Source organism: Chrysemys picta, chromosome 2 (assembly GCF_011386835.1).
Source record: "Chrysemys picta bellii isolate R12L10 chromosome 2, ASM1138683v2, whole genome shotgun sequence".
Lineage (NCBI taxonomy): Eukaryota > Metazoa > Chordata > Testudines > Emydidae > Chrysemys > Chrysemys picta.
In genome coordinates, this window is record NC_088792.1 from 98859676 (window position 1) to 98877122 (window position 17447).

The 17447-nt window shown below is 44.6% G+C and overlaps 1 protein-coding gene across 4 annotated transcripts in view; it reads left to right on the plus strand.

Annotated features, from left to right (window-relative positions):
• BLVRA (biliverdin reductase A) overlaps positions 1 to 15802 on the plus strand; it is a 135535-nt gene extending 119733 nt beyond the window's left edge. For 3 of the 4 annotated variants that reach the window (XM_065583854.1, XM_065583853.1, XM_005287311.5), the window contains exons 2-7: positions 4998 to 5125; positions 6698 to 6817; positions 7731 to 7828; positions 8358 to 8465; positions 9605 to 9776; positions 12361 to 15802. In XM_065583854.1, coding sequence (XP_065439926.1) covers positions 5007 to 5125; positions 6698 to 6817; positions 7731 to 7828; positions 8358 to 8465; positions 9605 to 9776; positions 12361 to 12634 — 891 coding nt within the window. In that variant the 5' untranslated portion in view covers positions 4998 to 5006 and the 3' untranslated portion in view covers positions 12635 to 15802. The remainder of the gene's footprint in view (positions 1 to 4997; positions 5126 to 6697; positions 6818 to 7730; positions 7829 to 8357; positions 8466 to 9604; positions 9777 to 12360) is intronic. The other variant, XM_005287312.5, reaches the window with a different exon arrangement.
• The last annotated feature ends 1645 nt before the right edge of the window (positions 15803 to 17447 follow it).

Consider the following 17447-nt stretch of genomic DNA (forward strand, 5'->3'; position numbering starts at 1 on the left):
TTTTTTTTAATTCTCATCACTGATTTTTATTCACCCAGGTAGGTACTGAGTGCAGTTGTTGTGGCAGGAACTTTCTCTTTTGTCACTTCAGCATTTAAAGGAAAACTAGACCCATTGGCCCAGAATGAAGGTTTGAAATAATGAGAGAACCAGTATTTCGTATTTAAATAAAGGTTTTCCCCTAGCAGTAACTGTAGGGCTCATCCAGATATCTAAGGCAGACAGCTCTGTTCCATGGAGTAGAAATTGATGTTATATGTAAATGATGCCCTTTTGTATATTCAAGCCAAAAACTCCAATTGCAGCCCCCTTGTCACTAATTAAAAATTTGGATTAATATCTGGTTACAAAATAAATTGGGGAAAAATCAGAACTATTGGGCAATTTCCTGGTTGTCGTGTAGTGGGACTTTCTCTCAGAGGAATTTCTACAAATAAACTGATGCAAGTACCTAGGTATAAAAGTACTAAGAAATAATATTAATAAACTAGTGAAGATAAATATGGATCCTGTACTTTATCAAATAGCTAATTATATAGATAGGGGGCATCCTCTCTCCCCATGTTTGTGGGGAAGAGTTAACACAATAGGAATCAATATTCTGCCTAGGGTCCTCTATTCTAAGTGGGCCACCTGTGTGTGTGTGTGTGTGTGTGTATATATATATATATATATATATATATATATATCCCTCTGTCTTATTTAAAAAATGTATAGCATTAGTAGAGCCTTCCAGCAGGGCCTTGGTCAATGGCCACAACTGTAATTTTAAAAAATCCAACTACCTGTAGGTGGTGGGGGGAGAGGTTTGGGCTCCCAGACCTACCTCCCAAATCCAAACTACTGTTAGACATCCGTGACATGATAAAAGCCTAACACCCTTATATTCACGTTGGTGGAAATTGAACATATGTTAATGCATCCAGTTCCCCCGGAGGGTGCCCTCCGTTCTTCTTTTTGTCTGATGGAGAAAAACAAAAGTGCCTACCGTGGTGGCTGTGCTAAGGGATCTGGGCTATTCTGGCTATGAGGTAACCATTTCATCCTAACTGTCATGCAAAAGCACCTATCTGAGGCAACTCAAACTTGCAAATTGGGAACAAGCCTGTAATTGGGAAGAACTGGTTGAGCAGGGGCATCATGTGGATTTCCCAATTAATCAGTCATGAGGGTGTTTCCCTTCTCTAGCACTAAAGCAGCGTGATGACTTGCCACCCTTAGTGGAGTGGCAGTACTTACCAGACTTGCTAACATATCAATTTGGTCTAGATACTGCCCTACCCCTGCCCTGCCCCTTCCCCAAGGCCCCGACTCCCCACTCACTCCATCCCCCTCCCTCCGTCCCTTGCTCTCCCCCACCTTCTCTTACTCTCACCAGGCTGGGGCAGGGGGTTGGGGTGCAGACTCTGGGCTGGGGGATGGGGCTGAGGGGTTCAAAGTGTTGGAGGGGGCTCAGGGGTATGGGAAGGGACTCAGGGCTGGGGCAGGTGATTGGGGTGCAGGAGGGGATGCGGGTTCTGGGTAAGTTTGGGTTCAGAAGGGGGCTCATGGCAGGGGGTTGGGGTGTGGGCTCTGGGTGAGAGTTTGGGTGCAGGAGGGGGCTCAGGGCAGGGGGTTGGGGTGTGGGATGGGATGTGGGGTGCAGGCTCTGGGTGGGAGTTTGGGTGCAGGAGGGGGCTCAGGGCAGGGGGTTGGGGTGTGAGATGGGATGTGGGGTGCAGGCTCTGGGTGGGAGTTTGGGTACAGGAGGGGGCTCAGGGCTGGGGCAGGGGGTTGGGGTATGGGAGGGGGTGTGGGTGAGGGTTGGCAACCCTATTCTTGAGGGCTGTAATGATCGCCAAGGGAGTGGTTTTACAAAAGGGGAAGAGTAGGCTTTTGCCTAGAACTGAGCCGTGGTATTTGGAACTGTCTGAGTTAGCAGCCAAAGAAAGAGGAGTTTATCATCATAGAGAACAATTATATGGTTTTGAAGAAATTTGGACCACATTTCTACATACATTTGGATAAAAAAATCTTGAGATGGCTTAAAGAATGCCAGACCTCCATTCTACCTAGCCCTTTCTCTTTCTTCCCTATTTACGTATGTCTTCTATTTTAACACTGTTCCCCCCCCCCCCCACTCTAACGTTTATGCTTATGTAGCATTATATGGTCTTGCAGCTTTGACACATTATCAAATTGCATAATTCTGTTGGAGATCCCATGAAGCATGCAGTGTTTGGAAATGTATACAGGCTGTGAGGCATTTGCCTTTTTGTACTTTTCACTGTTTGTTTCTTTATGAAAACCAATAAAAAAATTAATCACAGAAATAATGATTTGGACTGATTTCTGCTCTCAGAGATGTGTGGCGGACCCAGTAACATCAGATTGATCTTTCTTTGGTTGTTGAACAGTTTCAGGATCTGGTGTGTGAATGGACTGAGAGGAATAAAATACAAGTAGCAGTAATGCTAGCATATTGATTCCCTTTATCTACATATAAGTGCAGGCTACATTGGTTAGTTTCTGGGTGAAGACTGAGGTGTTCTTTTTAACCTCTAAAGCCCTAAAGAGCTAGGGACCTGCTCTGAATGGCTAGTTGCTATGACAACGGGTTGCTTAGTAACAGGATTTGTTACAGGGTTGAAAGCTTCTTTCCTGCCTCTACCAAATGTGTGTACTTTGGGAGGTCATTAATTTTACATGGGGCACAATTTGGGAAGATTTTCAAAGGGTAGCCGTAGGCTTCATGTGCAATATCCTATGCATCTGTTGAAAAATAGTATTTTGTTTCTGGCAATGAGAGTAGAGGCTCAGCTCCCTCCCTCTCTCCCCTTCTGGACTGAAATATAGTTCAGCAGCTAGAGAGGGAAAGGCACTGCTTGGGAGTGAGACGCCTACAGAGCTTTCAAGAGAGTGTAGCAACCATTGGAGCAGTACTCTTGCTTGCAGATATAACTGAGATAGGAGATACCTGAAAGCAGTAAAAAATATTAGCAGCCTCTGACACCAGTTGCCTTAAAAACAGGTCCCAAAACTACATGGACACATCATATCCATGCTCTTCACCAGCTGGTCTGTTGCCAGAATTCTGCCATCATCACATGGTGATTAGCTCTGGCTGCCCACACTGTATGTAGGGGGTACTCTCTGGCTGTGTTGAGACACCCAGGAAGCTCCTGTAATGTATCAGAGGACAAAATTTGGCCTTAATGTGCAAATATTTTTTTCTTTAGCTGATTTCTCAAATAGAAAAAATATTGTGTTGTGCAGTATCAGTAAGGCATAGCTCCCCACTGTTCACCAGTTGTGGGCATTTCTGCAGACTCTACGCTTGCTGGCACAGAATGTATTGTAGGATTTCTGGGTAATATACCATCAACTGAAATTATACCAAGTGATACGCCACCTGCTCTGTCAGAGGACTTAAGTCTCATTTACCCTGCCCTTCAAGTGTAAGTGTAATTTACGCCCACAGGACACGGCCCTGGCAATGGAAAATGGCATTATAGGAGCATTAGTGTAAATGCGAATCAGGCCCAGAATTTGTTCAGAGGGAATGTCGATCATTTGAAATGGGTTACGCTGGTGGTGATCTTTCTGATCTCATCTCTCTGTGGGCCAAATAAAATCAAGCCTGGGGCTCATCAACATCTTTGTTCCCTGGTGAGTCGAGCTAGTACATCACATGCCACCCTCTGGTAACTGCACATTGCCGTGATTCTAATGGAGACTCTTGCAACATCAATCATTTCTTGCTTTATATTAAAGCAAGACGGTATGTCGGAGCACTTCACTGGATAATACAGTACAGACAATAAACATGGCATGAGCCATATCGGCAGTGACAGCAATACATAAATAGAGGCGAAAACCCAGATGCAATATACGCAACGTGAGACTCTTTAGTGCCAGTTGATAGAATTTCTTAGTAGCAGTTGACCTCTAGCATTGTCAGTACAGTTAGAAAATGCAGTCGCAGAAACGGATTGCAGTGAGAGCCTGCAGCTGTGCCATGTTGTGCTGTGATCCCATCAGACAAGAGTCATTGAGGAAAAGATGAGGTTTTAGGAAAGATTTGAAAGGAAGTAACTAATCAACAGATCGTATTGCACCAAGCCAAGGAGAAGGGGAGAAGACAGAGCGATGAAATAGAAGAAGCAGAACATGGGGTGAATAAGCATTATTATCCCCAGGGGGAATACTCAGCCACTCAAAGGCTAAATCATCACAGTGAGTCAAAGGCAAAGCAGAGAATAGAACTGAGCTCTCTCTACTCCTAGTTCAGCACCCTACCACTGGACCACACTGTCTCCTGCTAATGCTCCTTTATGATAGTAGGGGATACTGCCATTGAAAGTGCTGTTTTTTCAGTGAGAAGGAAAACTGAGGTCATGATCACTTGTCATTAAAGAGATCATGGTGCTTTTCAGAAGAGTAGAAATGTCACCCCAGTATTCCAGCAAAATTATAAGTTAGGTCATTACCTTTTGCATCTCTAAAATTCTCCTGCAGTTTCAACTGGAAAAGGGCATTCTTCACTTCCTGTCTTAAAGTTTTGTGAAACATTGCTGTATGCTCTTTGTTTCAGACCAGAAAAAGCTGCATTGCAGAGGCTCAGGGAGTGAACCCTGAATATAGTTTGTGTCAAATGTTGTTAGTTTTGCAAAATGTTTTGGGATCAGTCCAGGCAAAAGGTGCTATATAACGAGAAGATCCCTGTCCTCTCTAAGATTTGCCTATCCGTTTTGGGGAAAGAACAGCCTTGTACTGTGGATCTAACATACTGGCTGTCAATTACAAGATTCTTCAGGCCCCAGTCCTGTGAGGTGCTGATCATCCTCAAATCCCATGGACTTCAATAAGATATGAGTGCACTCAGCCTCATGCAACACATCAGGGTGTCTTTGGCAAGCTGCCTGGATGCTAAAGTGTGGGAGTAGAATGCAGGGGAAGGGGAGCATATTAACAGAATGCATTTTTTTCTAGACTTATCTATTTTTGTTTTGTTTCAGGCTAACAAAATGTTTGGCACTGTGGTGGTGGGGATCGGAATTGCTGGGTCTGTGCGGATAAGAGACATGCTGAATCCGATGCCTTCCAGCCCTTCTGAGCACCTGAAACTGTTTGGCTTTGTATCCAGGTTAGATATTTCAGTTATGTGTTTTAATGAGCATGGTGTAGAGATTATTTTTGCCCCCCACGTACTCTCTCTCCTTTGCATGTATAACTTTCCAGGCTCATCTTAGACGATACATTTCTCCAATATAATAATTCAAGGAGGTCTGCTGGGTGCACAGTAAATGCAGTTTATGTGACAGCGCATAGTGTCCACAGGTTAGGTGATTAATGATTGCAGGAAGCTTTGCAAAGTGCCTCAATGAGATCATTCAAGCAGATCTAGGACTCAGTCCAGAGAGATGCTGAGTGTCTCTAATGAGGTGCTGTGCACCTCAGTTCTCACTTAGCTCAGGGAAAGTTGAGGGAGCTCAGAGCCCTGTAAGATCAGGCCTTTAAAAGAGACTCGAAATGTAACTAAATGACTGAACTCTGCTGTAGGATGGCACAGGCTTTAAGCAGCTGCACTGATGGGCCAGTGTCTATAAGTAATTCATCTGTAGAACTCTGGTAAGGCGAATCTGCCGTAAAATTTGTCTTTGAAGCCAGATGTGGATTTTGAAGAACAAATCATAATGTAGGCTGTGCAATAAGGTTACCTTTTAGGTGGCAGTATCATTTATTCTCAGCAACCATGTGGCTGAAACTTAAGTAAATCTGCACAACAGTGCTGCTATCTCAGAGCATTCCTATCAGTCTTTCTGCACTATAGCAACAAAGCATAATGGTTTAAAATAGTTATGTGGAACGTATGGGGATCTCGGGTTGTGGATGTATTTTCCAGCTATATTTAATCATATCTGTTTGAGACAGAAAAGCCCTATTAGGCCATCCATTAAATCTCCTTGCCAATGCAACCTTGTTCCTAGGGTGTTTTTTCTAGTGCTAGATCTACTATTGAATGACCCAAGCAATACCCACCACTTCTATTGGGAAACTGCCAGTCTGACACACAATTCAAAATGCTGCTACAGAGGTAATTCTCCTAGCATGTCACTTTGACCATGTCACCCTTCTCTTTATGTCCCTCCATTGGCTTCACCTTCTCTAGTACATCAAACACAAATGACTCATCTTTACTTTCAAGGGCCATTATGGCCTATCCTCATCCTACCTTCATCTCACATACACTATTAAGATGTTGACTCCTGCCTCTTCTCTAGCAATGATGCCAGTCTTCACCACCCAGCTGTTAAATTTTCAAACAAGCATCTATGTGCTTTTTCTCTGCTGCCCCCCATGTTGGGAGGAGCTCCCTGTAAACATCCTCCTCATCTCTCCTCCAAATCCCTCCTCTAAACTCTCCTTTGCCATGATTCCTACAATGATTAGGCCACTGGTGTGCTGTGACCACTGTCCATTAAACTGACCGATATTGTCTGTTTTCTTTTGGTCCCTTGTCTGTTTGTATCCCCCTGTTGTCTCTTGTCTTGTACTTAAGCTGTTTGGTGCAGCAACTATCTTTTTGATCTATGTTTGTACAACACCTAACACAATGGGATCTTGGTCTATGACTGAGGTTCCAATAATAATTGGGGAGCGCGGCCTGCGGTTGTGATGTTTTGGTTTTTTTTATTTCTTTCTATTGAACAACTAGAAGAACCCTCGGTAATATTAACGAGGTCAAGCAGATTAGTTTGCAAGATGCTCTGGGAAACAAAGAGATCCAGGCGGCCATCATCAGCACTGACAACAAAAGCCATGAGGAGAATGTCAGGTATGTGTCTCTCTTTTCCTCTTCTCTGCTTATTACTTCCTTACATTAGGCGCTGCTATGCAATGGTACGTGCTGTATCAAAGAATGAATTCGTGTCTAGAAACATTCCTCTTTGTTAGCAATGTAAAATAATCCCCATATTCTCAAAGTAAATGTGACTGTGAGGTTTACCCACCTGAGGTAAAATGAGACAGGTGCTCTGCTGCATGCATGTATTAGTACTGTTGGATTTACATGTATTTTGGAGGAAATACAAGAATTGGATTCAGAAAATACCATTTCCTTCAATTCCTCCCCTCCCCTCCCTACCAACTGGTTCCTGACACTCTCATCCATGCCATCTTCTCCCTAGTAACCTGAATTTCTGAAGCACCTGCCTAAGGATCTCATCGAGCTTTCCAAACATGAATGAATTAAGCGCCAAAACAACCTTGTGAGATAGGGCAGTATCCTCCTCATACGGACCTGGGGCACAGAGAGACCAAGTGACTTGCCCAAGGTCATGCAGGACGTCCGTGGTGGAGGCAGAAATAGAATCCAAATCTGCTAAGCATGTGACTTAACCAGCTTGGGCTGGAGCCTGGGCTCTAGGACCCTGCAAGGTAGGAGGGTCCCAGAGCATGGGCTGCAGCCTGAGTCTGAATGTCTACACTGCAAGTAAACAGCCCCTTAGCCCGAGCCCTGTGAGCCCAAGTCAGCTGGCATGGGCCAGCCATGGGTGTCTAATCACAATATAGACGTACCCTAAGAAAATGCCTTTTATTACCCCCACTCTCAACACATTCATTCATGCTATTTCCACATCCCTAGAGATGGGGTTGGCTGCAAGAGTAAGAAAGAGTTTGTTCAGAGGAAGAGAGATGAATAAGGTAGCATCTTTTAAAGACCTCTCTCGCTCTCTCATATCTTCTAGGATGTTCTTGGAGGCTGGGAAACATGTCCTTGTCGAGTACCCCATGGCGCTGTCCGCTAGCACAGCACGTGAGCTCTGGGAGATGGCTGAGCAGAAAGGTGATGATCCTTAATGTCAAAGTTGTAACTAGCTTTGTACAACAACGTTAGATTACATCTGTTGTGGTAGTGCCTAAGAACCTCAAACAAGGTGCAGGGCTCCATTATCCGAGGCATAGCACAAGGACAGGGCTTGCTCCACAGAACTCCCAGTCTAAGATTTAGGACTTCACCCAACCTGCATTTTGAAGGCTAGTGCCTCAACTTTCAAAACACCGTATTACGGTCGGTTCATTCACATGATTCCTATTAAAGTCAATCGCTAAAATGCTGCCGTTGTTTGCTAAAGTTGCTGTAACTGTGGACTGTAGGTGTGGCCCCCTGAGAACAATGAGAACAGAACCAAAGTTGGATCCCTAGTGCAATGTCTTGACGATTTGTCTTGGCACCATTCTGCCAGCCACGGATAAGGCTGTTTCAAGTGTGCTCACACTGATGATTGCTAAAAGGTTTACTGCCTAGAAGTGGATTTGGATTCATGCAGAAAGCTTTTAGTAATCCCATTTGATCTTCGTTTTCTCAATGACAGGTAAAATCCTCCATGTGGAGCATATTGAACTTTTGACAGAAGAGTACAAGCAGCTGAAAAAGGAGGTGGCTGGGAAGGAGCTTGTGAAAGGAACGTTACATTTCACAGGTCGGTTGTTAAACTCAGGCTTCCTGTCCTGCTGAGATGCCAGCAACTTCATTCACTCATCCATTCACTCACTCGTGTGAGGGCTTGTTCTGTAGTAGTTTGAGTCATGGAGTCAGGACCCATCCAGAGAGACCTTCAAACAACTGTCTCCCTCTACTGGCAGTTGCCTGTGTCAGAGAAAGGTTCTGTGGCCTGCTACTCCCTCCCCAGTATCTTTGATGGAGGACAGCAAGCCTGTTCCCCTCTAGTATCTTCACAGCTGTCGTCTGCTCTCTTTCTGCATTGGGGTATCAGTGACCTGGGGAGGTCCCTTTAGCCCCCTCATCCTCACCTGGTCTCCAGAGAGGATGGAGAGCTGCTGAAAATCACCCCACTGTCCACTGAGGACCCCCAGGCTCCTCCCCTGTTTTTGTCTTCGAAGAGCTGGGAGAGATTAAAGGTTTCATTCCCCCATCCCCTTGTGTGAACCCATATACTAGTGCTCCCCAATATATCCTTAGGGTTTTCCTTGTATCATTGTCTGTCTTCCTCTCTGCCTTCAGATGGAGATCTGGGTGGCAATTATTTTCCCATGCCCTCTTCTGCCTGCCCATCTTCATCAGCTGTAACAGCTGGCTGGGTAGGTGGTTGCTGCCTTTCCCCGGCAGTGCTCTTTGCTGCCCTCTGTTTGGCTCTTGCAGCCCTCAGCATAGGGCAGAGCAGCTCAGGCTGGAAAAGGGGATAAACAGGCAGCTTCAAACTTCCCACCTGGTCCCAATAGAAGCTCCAAGCAGATTTCTGGGTCGTTGGCCAAGACTGCAGAAACCGGAGATGGTCCTGGCCCAAATGGGACAGATGGCACACACATGCTATAGTGGGAGAGTTTCCTTGAGTTATCAGGATTTGAGGAGGGCAAGAGAGACTTGAAAGGTTTGTTTGATAGATTTGAACCTTTAAGAACAACAGAAAAGGGGCAGCATATCCTGTTGTGTAGCTCATCAAATGATCCTTTTCAGCAGACTAGATTTACTGGGGTCCCAACCGCGAGGCTCCCATCCCAGACTGACCCTCAGAGCTTTCCCCTTGCTTGACTCCATGTAGCTGATTGGGGTGGGGGTTCCTTTCCCACTTCTCAAGTCCTTTCATTCTTATTCCTATAGGTGGTGCCTTGGATGAAGAGCGATCAGGCTTCCCAGCTTTCAGCGGAATTGCCCGCCTGACTTGGCTCGTTGACCTCTTTGGAGACCTCACTGTCACCTCAGCCACTAGAGAGGAACACAAAGAAAAGAGTTATTCCAGAATGACAGCACATTTTCAGACTGCAAACAAGAAGTGAGTAATGTAACGATACAGGAGCAGATTAGCCATGCTATTTAGGTATTTTCAGCAGGAACTCGGCACTTTCTCTTCTTTGCACCTGTACAGCAACTTTCATACAAGAATCAAAAAGCACTCTACAGACACTAATGAACTAAGCTTCACAACACTCCTGTGAGGTGGTTAGATATTATTTGCCCCATTATACAGATGGGAAAACTGAGGTGGGGAGAGTTTACAGGACTTGGCCAAGGTCACAGTGTGAATCAAAGGCAGAAGTTGGGAATAGTACCCAGGGATTATACTCAAAATCCTTTGCTGTAACCTCAAGACCCAGTCCTTCCATGTTACATTAATTACTGCTCTTCGAGCCTGTTACCTGAACACACCATATGTAATCCTTCTGCCAGGCGATGTTGTCAGCAACACAGGATGAGTTCAGTATCTAGGGGTTCCTCTCAGCATTACCAAACAGAACCAACTTGAGACCCAACCCAGTGATGCCACTGCTTGACACTGCTGTCTCTACAGCTGCTCAATGCTGCTGCTGCCACCTCTGTCACCGTTTGCCAGTGTTGCTGCTTCTACCGCTTCTGCCTTCAGCTGCGATGCCATGTTCTGAGCTTCCTCTGCCTAGCCCTGCCCTAGTGATTTCAGCCCTTAGTGATTTCACTGCACAGCAGAGAACCTCACTGCTGATGCTCCCTCTATGCTGTCTTGCACCACAACACTGTCCATGCTATCAGGTCTTAAACTCATTTAGGGTCTGAGCCTGTCAGTGTTTTTAGCTGTAGTGATCACTGAGAAGAAACCAGGACTCTCAACTGAGTCTAGTCAGCTCTGCCTTTATACACTAGAAGCGGAGGATCAAATGGCTTTTAGGACCCTTTAAAGAAATCCACACCACCAGGTAGGAACATCTGTCCCCACCCTCTCTGACTTTTACTTGGATTTGGCACCTACTTAGCAAGTGATGTTAGTTTAGGGTGACCCCTCTATTAGGGCATATTAAATACAGTTCTGCTGCCCTTTACTCATACAATAAGCATAATAACATTTCATTACCCCTGTGTCTAAGACTAAAGTGAATTTTAAGCCAGTGTGAGGGTTTAGACCCCCCATCTGGGATGCCACGTGATGTACTGGGGTTTCATTCAGCCCCTCCTGCTCCACCACCGGGATTCTCTCTCCCTGTTTTGCTGAATTAGCTCTCTGGCCTCCTGCAGTGCGCACGCGCACACACACACACACACAGAGACAGGTAGGGCCACACCCAGCTGCAGACACAGACTGAAGTCAGCACTGTGTGAGGGGATTCACCCAGCACTCACTTGCACACCCCTTTTGGGAAATAAACCCTAAATAATATTGTCTTGCGCTGTATAGAAAGATCTGCACAGCGCAAGCTCATAAAAATTCTCCCTCTCCCTCAATGTGAAGAGAGATGTGCAGAACTTCTTTCCCCCCCACCCAATTAGAAATTGCACAAACTGGGTTTAATAATAAACAAAACAAATTTATTAACTATAAAAGGCAGATTGTAAGTGATTATAAGGGATAGCAAAAAGAACAAAGCAGATTACTGAGCAAATAAAATAAAACATGCATACTAACCGTAAGATCTTAGAGACTGGTTTCAAGAAGTAATTCCTCACCTAAAGGTTATTTTAGGTAAGTTGCAGAGTTTCAGTAGCTGAGAGTTCCAGTTATTTCTTCTTACAGACTGGACCCCTGTCTCAGTCTGGACTCATCCCTGCTTTTCCTTTCAGGTTAGTTCCTTTGTCCTTTCAGGTTCTTTCAGCAGTCCTTCTTCTTGGGTAGGCAATGGAGGAGAGTCACGATCAACCCCCTCCCCAGCCCTTAAAAAGGATTTACCTAAGGCGGGAATCCTTTGTTTGGTCCCCATTCCCCTACAGTGGAAAAGTACCAGGTGACTCAGTCACATGTCTCTCCGGGGTCGTAGCAGCCATTACTCTCAGGCTGTTTGGAGCGTCCACAGGAAGACTAAGCTCTTTCACAGGCCATTGTCCTTGCTGATGGGTCATCAGCCCTGTCTGATTTTTTCATTGTTGTACCTGAAGGGCTAGTATTAGGTGTCACCCAAAGTAGCACATTTGAAATACACATACATGGTCAATATTCCTAGCTCCAGATAAAAAAATTATACGTGCATACAAATTGGATAAACACATTCAGTAGATCACAACCTTTTGAATGATATCTTGCATGAGCCACCTCGCATAAAGTATATCTTAGTTATGCCATATTTATATCATAACCATATTTCTATGAAGAATATGGGGTGTAACGTAACACCCAGAATAGCCAAAAGTGATCCCTTTGGCAAAGCAGGTCTGTCTTCTGATCACTTAGGCAAAATGGGTGTGTCTATGCAAATTTAGTTTACTCCTGAGGTCTTTTCCCAGTTCACCAAAAGACATTAGGGGAGAGCTTATTCAGGCCCTGGATTACATCTGTATCGAAGTTTTAAAACATTTTAGATGGGCATTTACTGTTAACCAGTGATGGGAAAAACGGAATAACCCTGTGGGTTTATTTCTTCCTAAATGTCCTTTGTTTTTCTACTCTCTCACATTAGACCTCTGACATGGATTGAAGAAAGGGGACCAGGGCTGAGACGTGATAAGAAAATCAACTTCTGTTTCAAAAGTGGCTGCCTGGAGAACCTCCCTGAGGCCCCAAAGTCTGCTGTGGGCCTCTTCATGCAAGATCAGAACCTCTTTGCCAAAAAACTGTTGGGTCAGGTCTCCAGAGAAGAGCTGGCCGCTGAGAAGTGGCGCATCCTGCGGTGCCTGGACCTCGCAGAGGAGATTCAGCAGCACTGTGAACGGCCGGCGAAAATCCATTCCTAAGGCCGCTCTTTATGAGAAAGGGAATGTGGTAGTCAGAGGCTGAGTAGAGCTGCAGCTTAGTGTTACCCTAAAGCAGCTTGTTGGCAGTTAACTTCTATTTGATTGGTTCTTACCATTAAAATCCCTGGGGCTTTGCTCAGTAGCTTGGGCCCCACAAGTGTTTTATGCTGTGTGAGATATTTAACATGGCAGAACTGGATGATGCATTGGGCTGTCCCCAGTACATGGCATCTTTCCAGTCAAACTTAAAGCTACCAGGCAAAGAGCATTCAGACGTGTTGCTCCCACAGAAGTCAATGGGAGATTTTGTCATTGACTTCAATGGGAGCAGGCCCAATGAGACTGCAGAAGTTACAATTTATTAAATATAATTTTAGTTCCTTCTTTTTAATATATATGAGAGCAAGAGATTTATAGCACTGTCTAGAATGAGGCATAGAGCTGCTCTACAAGCCTCTCTACCTCCAAAGGTGTTATAGCACCACACGCCTGACCTGCAAAACTTCACATATTCCAGTCTTGTCCCTTCCCTGAGTAATTGCCCTGAACGATACTTTGTATATTGGCTGTGGGCCAGATTCTGATATTTTACACCAGTGCAAACCAAATCCATTACTTACAACGGCATTTACGCTGGTTTAAACACAGAATAAATTAGATTGGAATCTGTCCTCTCACTGGGCGTTATGCCGAGATCACTAAACTGATTTCTCTGCTGCCTTATGCCAGGTTGTAACCCACTTTTCCAGAGGCGAAAGGTTAGTATAATACATTAAACCACTGCATCACCTGCCCCTTTTCAAGATCCTTTCCCCATAACCAGTCCTTGGCTACTCTGTTTCTGGGCTCACTGGCACACTGAGGCATGCCCATAACCCCTATTAATGTTCATGAGAATTCTGCATGTGACTCAGTGTGAGAATGGACCACTCTGAATAAATGAAATGTATTAATTTAATAGAAACTATAAATAATACATCTATAGAAACAGGGACAATATAGTAATGCCAGTTATAGCATGGTGTTAGGAAATAGAGCATTTTTGCAAATAGCAACCATGCAACTGTGATATTATTTATTTGTTGTTTTTCAGTAGTGCCCAGAGACCCCATGGTGCTAGTTGCTGTATAAATACATGGCAAGATTTGGTCCCTGCCATAAAGAAATTGCAGTCCCGAAAAGTGCCAAGTCATCAGCATACATAGAGAAAAAACTGAAGCAATACCTTTGTCTCCCTGTATTATATTCTAATTACAACACACATCTGTTATAATAGCAATAGAGCCCTCTGGAGAATGTTTTGTTGTCTCCCGAACATACTTCATGGGAAGCCAGCAGCCCTTGTCCACATTGGCACTGGAGGCATAAACTCCAAAACCAAGCACATATATTATAAATTATATACAATGTAATAAATATAAAATAATGGCCAAATAAAACTTTAACCAAACGCATCTGAACAGCAGGTATGGTTCAACTAGAGATTGGGGATGGGTAGGATGGGGTATGTTGTTTGTTTGATTAGGTTTTTTTAATCCAAATCAGGTCAGCCAGACCTAATTAGTAGTATCTTTACTTTAATGTGCTTCTAAATTGTGACCGCAAAATATGGGCCTGATCCAATGCCCATAAAAATCAATGGAAAGCCTCCCTTTGACTTCATTGGGCTTTGGATCAGGCCTTAAATACACGTGTGCACAAACAGGAAACATGCCTGCGGAATATGCATTGTGTAGCCAAATGGGTACTTGAGTCCCAAACTGGTCTATTTTGCATTCACAATGACTTTTTTACACATGGACATATTTTGCAGGAGCAAATACAATGCCATCTTTGGAAGGAGGGAAATTTTATCCTCACTAGTTTTATGACAAAATGTGTGGAGTCCACCCTGATTAAAAATAGAATTAAAATCTTCTGCTATGGATATTCAGCAATGCACAAAATATTTCTGGTTTTATGACCTTCTCCTGTTTGCTGAGAAAGGAAAAAATGCTGTAGATGCAAGAGTTGATGACTCAGTCCCTCCTTTCCTAATCAGATCACGCTAAGTGTGTTTGAAGCGTTTTGCAGATAATCCTGACTGTTTTTTAAAAAAAAAATGCACACTGCAGGGGAGTGTCTTAGACAAGCTGGAAAAAAAACCTCAACAGGGAGGCAAACAGATAAAATAGATCAAACAAACTGTACTTAGCAGTGAAGTTGAGTTTTTGGTTAAAAAAATAACCACCCCACTACACGCTAATACTTCATAAACTTTGAGTGAGTGAAAGCTTTAAGGTGGGATTTTCAGTGTTGTCCTATCTGTGCTCAATGGGAATTTTACCATTAACTTCAATAAGAGAAGAAAGAAACCAGTGCTGAGTATTTTTGAATGTTCTGCCCTTAACAAGCACTGTTATGTCTTGCTTGTGAATTCATTCTATAGAAGCTCTTCCGGTTATTATCGGCTTGTACTGCCAGGTCAATGTGTATGAAATGCTACCCTGCTTACCTTAACTGAAACTTCCCTTGCCATGCTATTGGTGTAGTTACACTTGTACACAGGGGCCAAATTGGAAGCTACATGCATCTGTGTCATTTTTCCAAAGGGATGTGGAGGTGTTAAAATGGAATTCTTCACGTTGCTCTCGAAGGGTGCTGCCTTAGAAATGCAGGATCTCGGTACAGTGACAGCCTTCACGCATTCATTTCTTGCATGTCACCTTTTTTCCATTTTCTTGAGATGAAGGCAAAAGGCCTTTGATTAAAGAAAAATTATAAATATCAATGTTTTTTAAAAAGAAAACTTACCTCGCGTGAAAACTGAAGCTGACGGCCTAAAGTGACACTGTCAACCTTAAAATATTTTTTTTAAGTTGTTTGGTTTTATTACTCGCTTTGCTATTAGTGATGCTGTGGAACTCTATTTGACTTGCAACTTATTTTTTTGCTAATATTTGTGAAAAATGGAGGCAGACTTGTGACCATTCTGGATTACGCATGGCAGTCCAGTGACCTGCCCCTCCACTGCTCTGAGCACTCCCTTTACTGTGCACTGCAGTGTCTGATGCACTAGAGTTGCTTTGATGTCTTCCGAGATGTGAATTTGCTGATGTATTGTGGTGGTTCTAGCTACAGGTGTTAATGAATGTGTTGCGTTCACATTAATAAAGCTGTTGGAGTCCAGCATATTCTCTGTAGTTTTCATTATCCTTCAAGTTTAACAACTCCCATTGCTTCCCCGGTAAGACCCAATCTTCCAAGGTGCTGAGCCACCTCTCAGTACGTACTCGGCCCCCTCCAAAAGCTGCCTAAGGTGTCAGGCCTGGAGAAGACAGCTAACAGCTCTGGCCCAATAGGCTGCTGGGATGTGAAGCTCAGCTCACAGCTGTGTTTCATGATTAGAGAAACTACAAAAACCTAAGGTGGCCAAATGGCATTGGGAGATGGTCCGGGGACAAGACAGTGGAATAGACCCAAGCCTGCAAAAGAGACTAGGGTGCGCTCTTTCACCTGGATACAGGGGAAGACTGGGATTGTGTGAGCGCCTTGCAGGGAAAGCACCCTGAGATCCCACTGGTCTCAGTGGGAGGAGAAGGCACCTCAGCTCCGCACAAAGGAAGTTCTAACAGAGAGATGACACAAGAGGGTTACAAAGGGGGGGGGAGGGGTGGATTCAAAACCTACATCCCAGCCCCTTGCTGTTCTGGGCTGTGACCTGAGGCAGAAAGGTGCTGCCAGCTGCCTTCTGTGAGGTTCAGCGCATGCTCAGGGCCAATGGCTCTTAGCCCATCAGTCCCCATGTCAGCTTCCTGTCACATGCACAGAGTGCCCGTCAGGCTTGGCCACCTGGTGCCATTGAGATGCAAAGCTGGGAAACAAAATGGCAGCCCAGCTCCCAGGGTGCACGCTCCAGCCCCCAGAGAGTGAAGTCATTCAAACAGCAGGGAAGCCACTCGTGATGTCTTTAAACACCCTGAGCCGGGTGCTCTTGTGCTCTCCGCCATCAATGCCAAACTTGTGCACGAAGGCAGCTAATGAGCCACAAAGTGTCAGGCTGTAGCAAGGGCTCGCAACAGGCAGTGCTGGCCAAGCGAATTCTGCAAGTGGAGCACAGAAGCAGGAGCTCAGTCCAGACTTAAGTTAGCAGTGAAGGAGTTGGTCAATGGTTCAACAGCCCCTCCAGGGCTAGCGCTGAAGTTCATCCAGAAACGCCAGGAGCCAGCAGTCTGCTGCTGATCACACAGGACAGCAAGAGAGATCTGAAGGCACTGGGCTTTCCAAGGACTGGGATCAGCTAATGCAAGTTGCTTTAGTTTCCCCTGCAGGTTCTAGCTAGATTTGTTGCTTGTTTAAGATGACAAAGTACTTTTCCCTCCAGTTCTGAAAGTCACACAGGGTATGGGGTACGATGATAAACAAGACCAAGGCTCACCAGATAATGGACTTTTAGTGCCCACTAGATAGCACTGGTGTATTACAAAAGCTTCTTTGTCCATTTGTAGGAGGAGGAATGAGGGGGAATGGGAACTAATTCTGGGATCGTTAAAGGCAACTGAGGGAAATGTGCTCAAATTCCATTGAAATTCAATTACATTTGTGCATCTTAGTTCCCTAAAATCCCTACAGTTAAGTAACAGCATTGTCAAGCCCAAGCATTCAAAAATGTATCAGATACCGCACAGTGTGCAGTGTTCATTAGAGGTGTGGATTGGAATTTGAATATAACTGAAGAATTGCTAGACTTAATGTCACTGAAGGGTACCTGGATGGGACATATTTCAAGGACTGGCAGAATGCATTGAAAAAGCTGCACTGCCATGGAACAAAC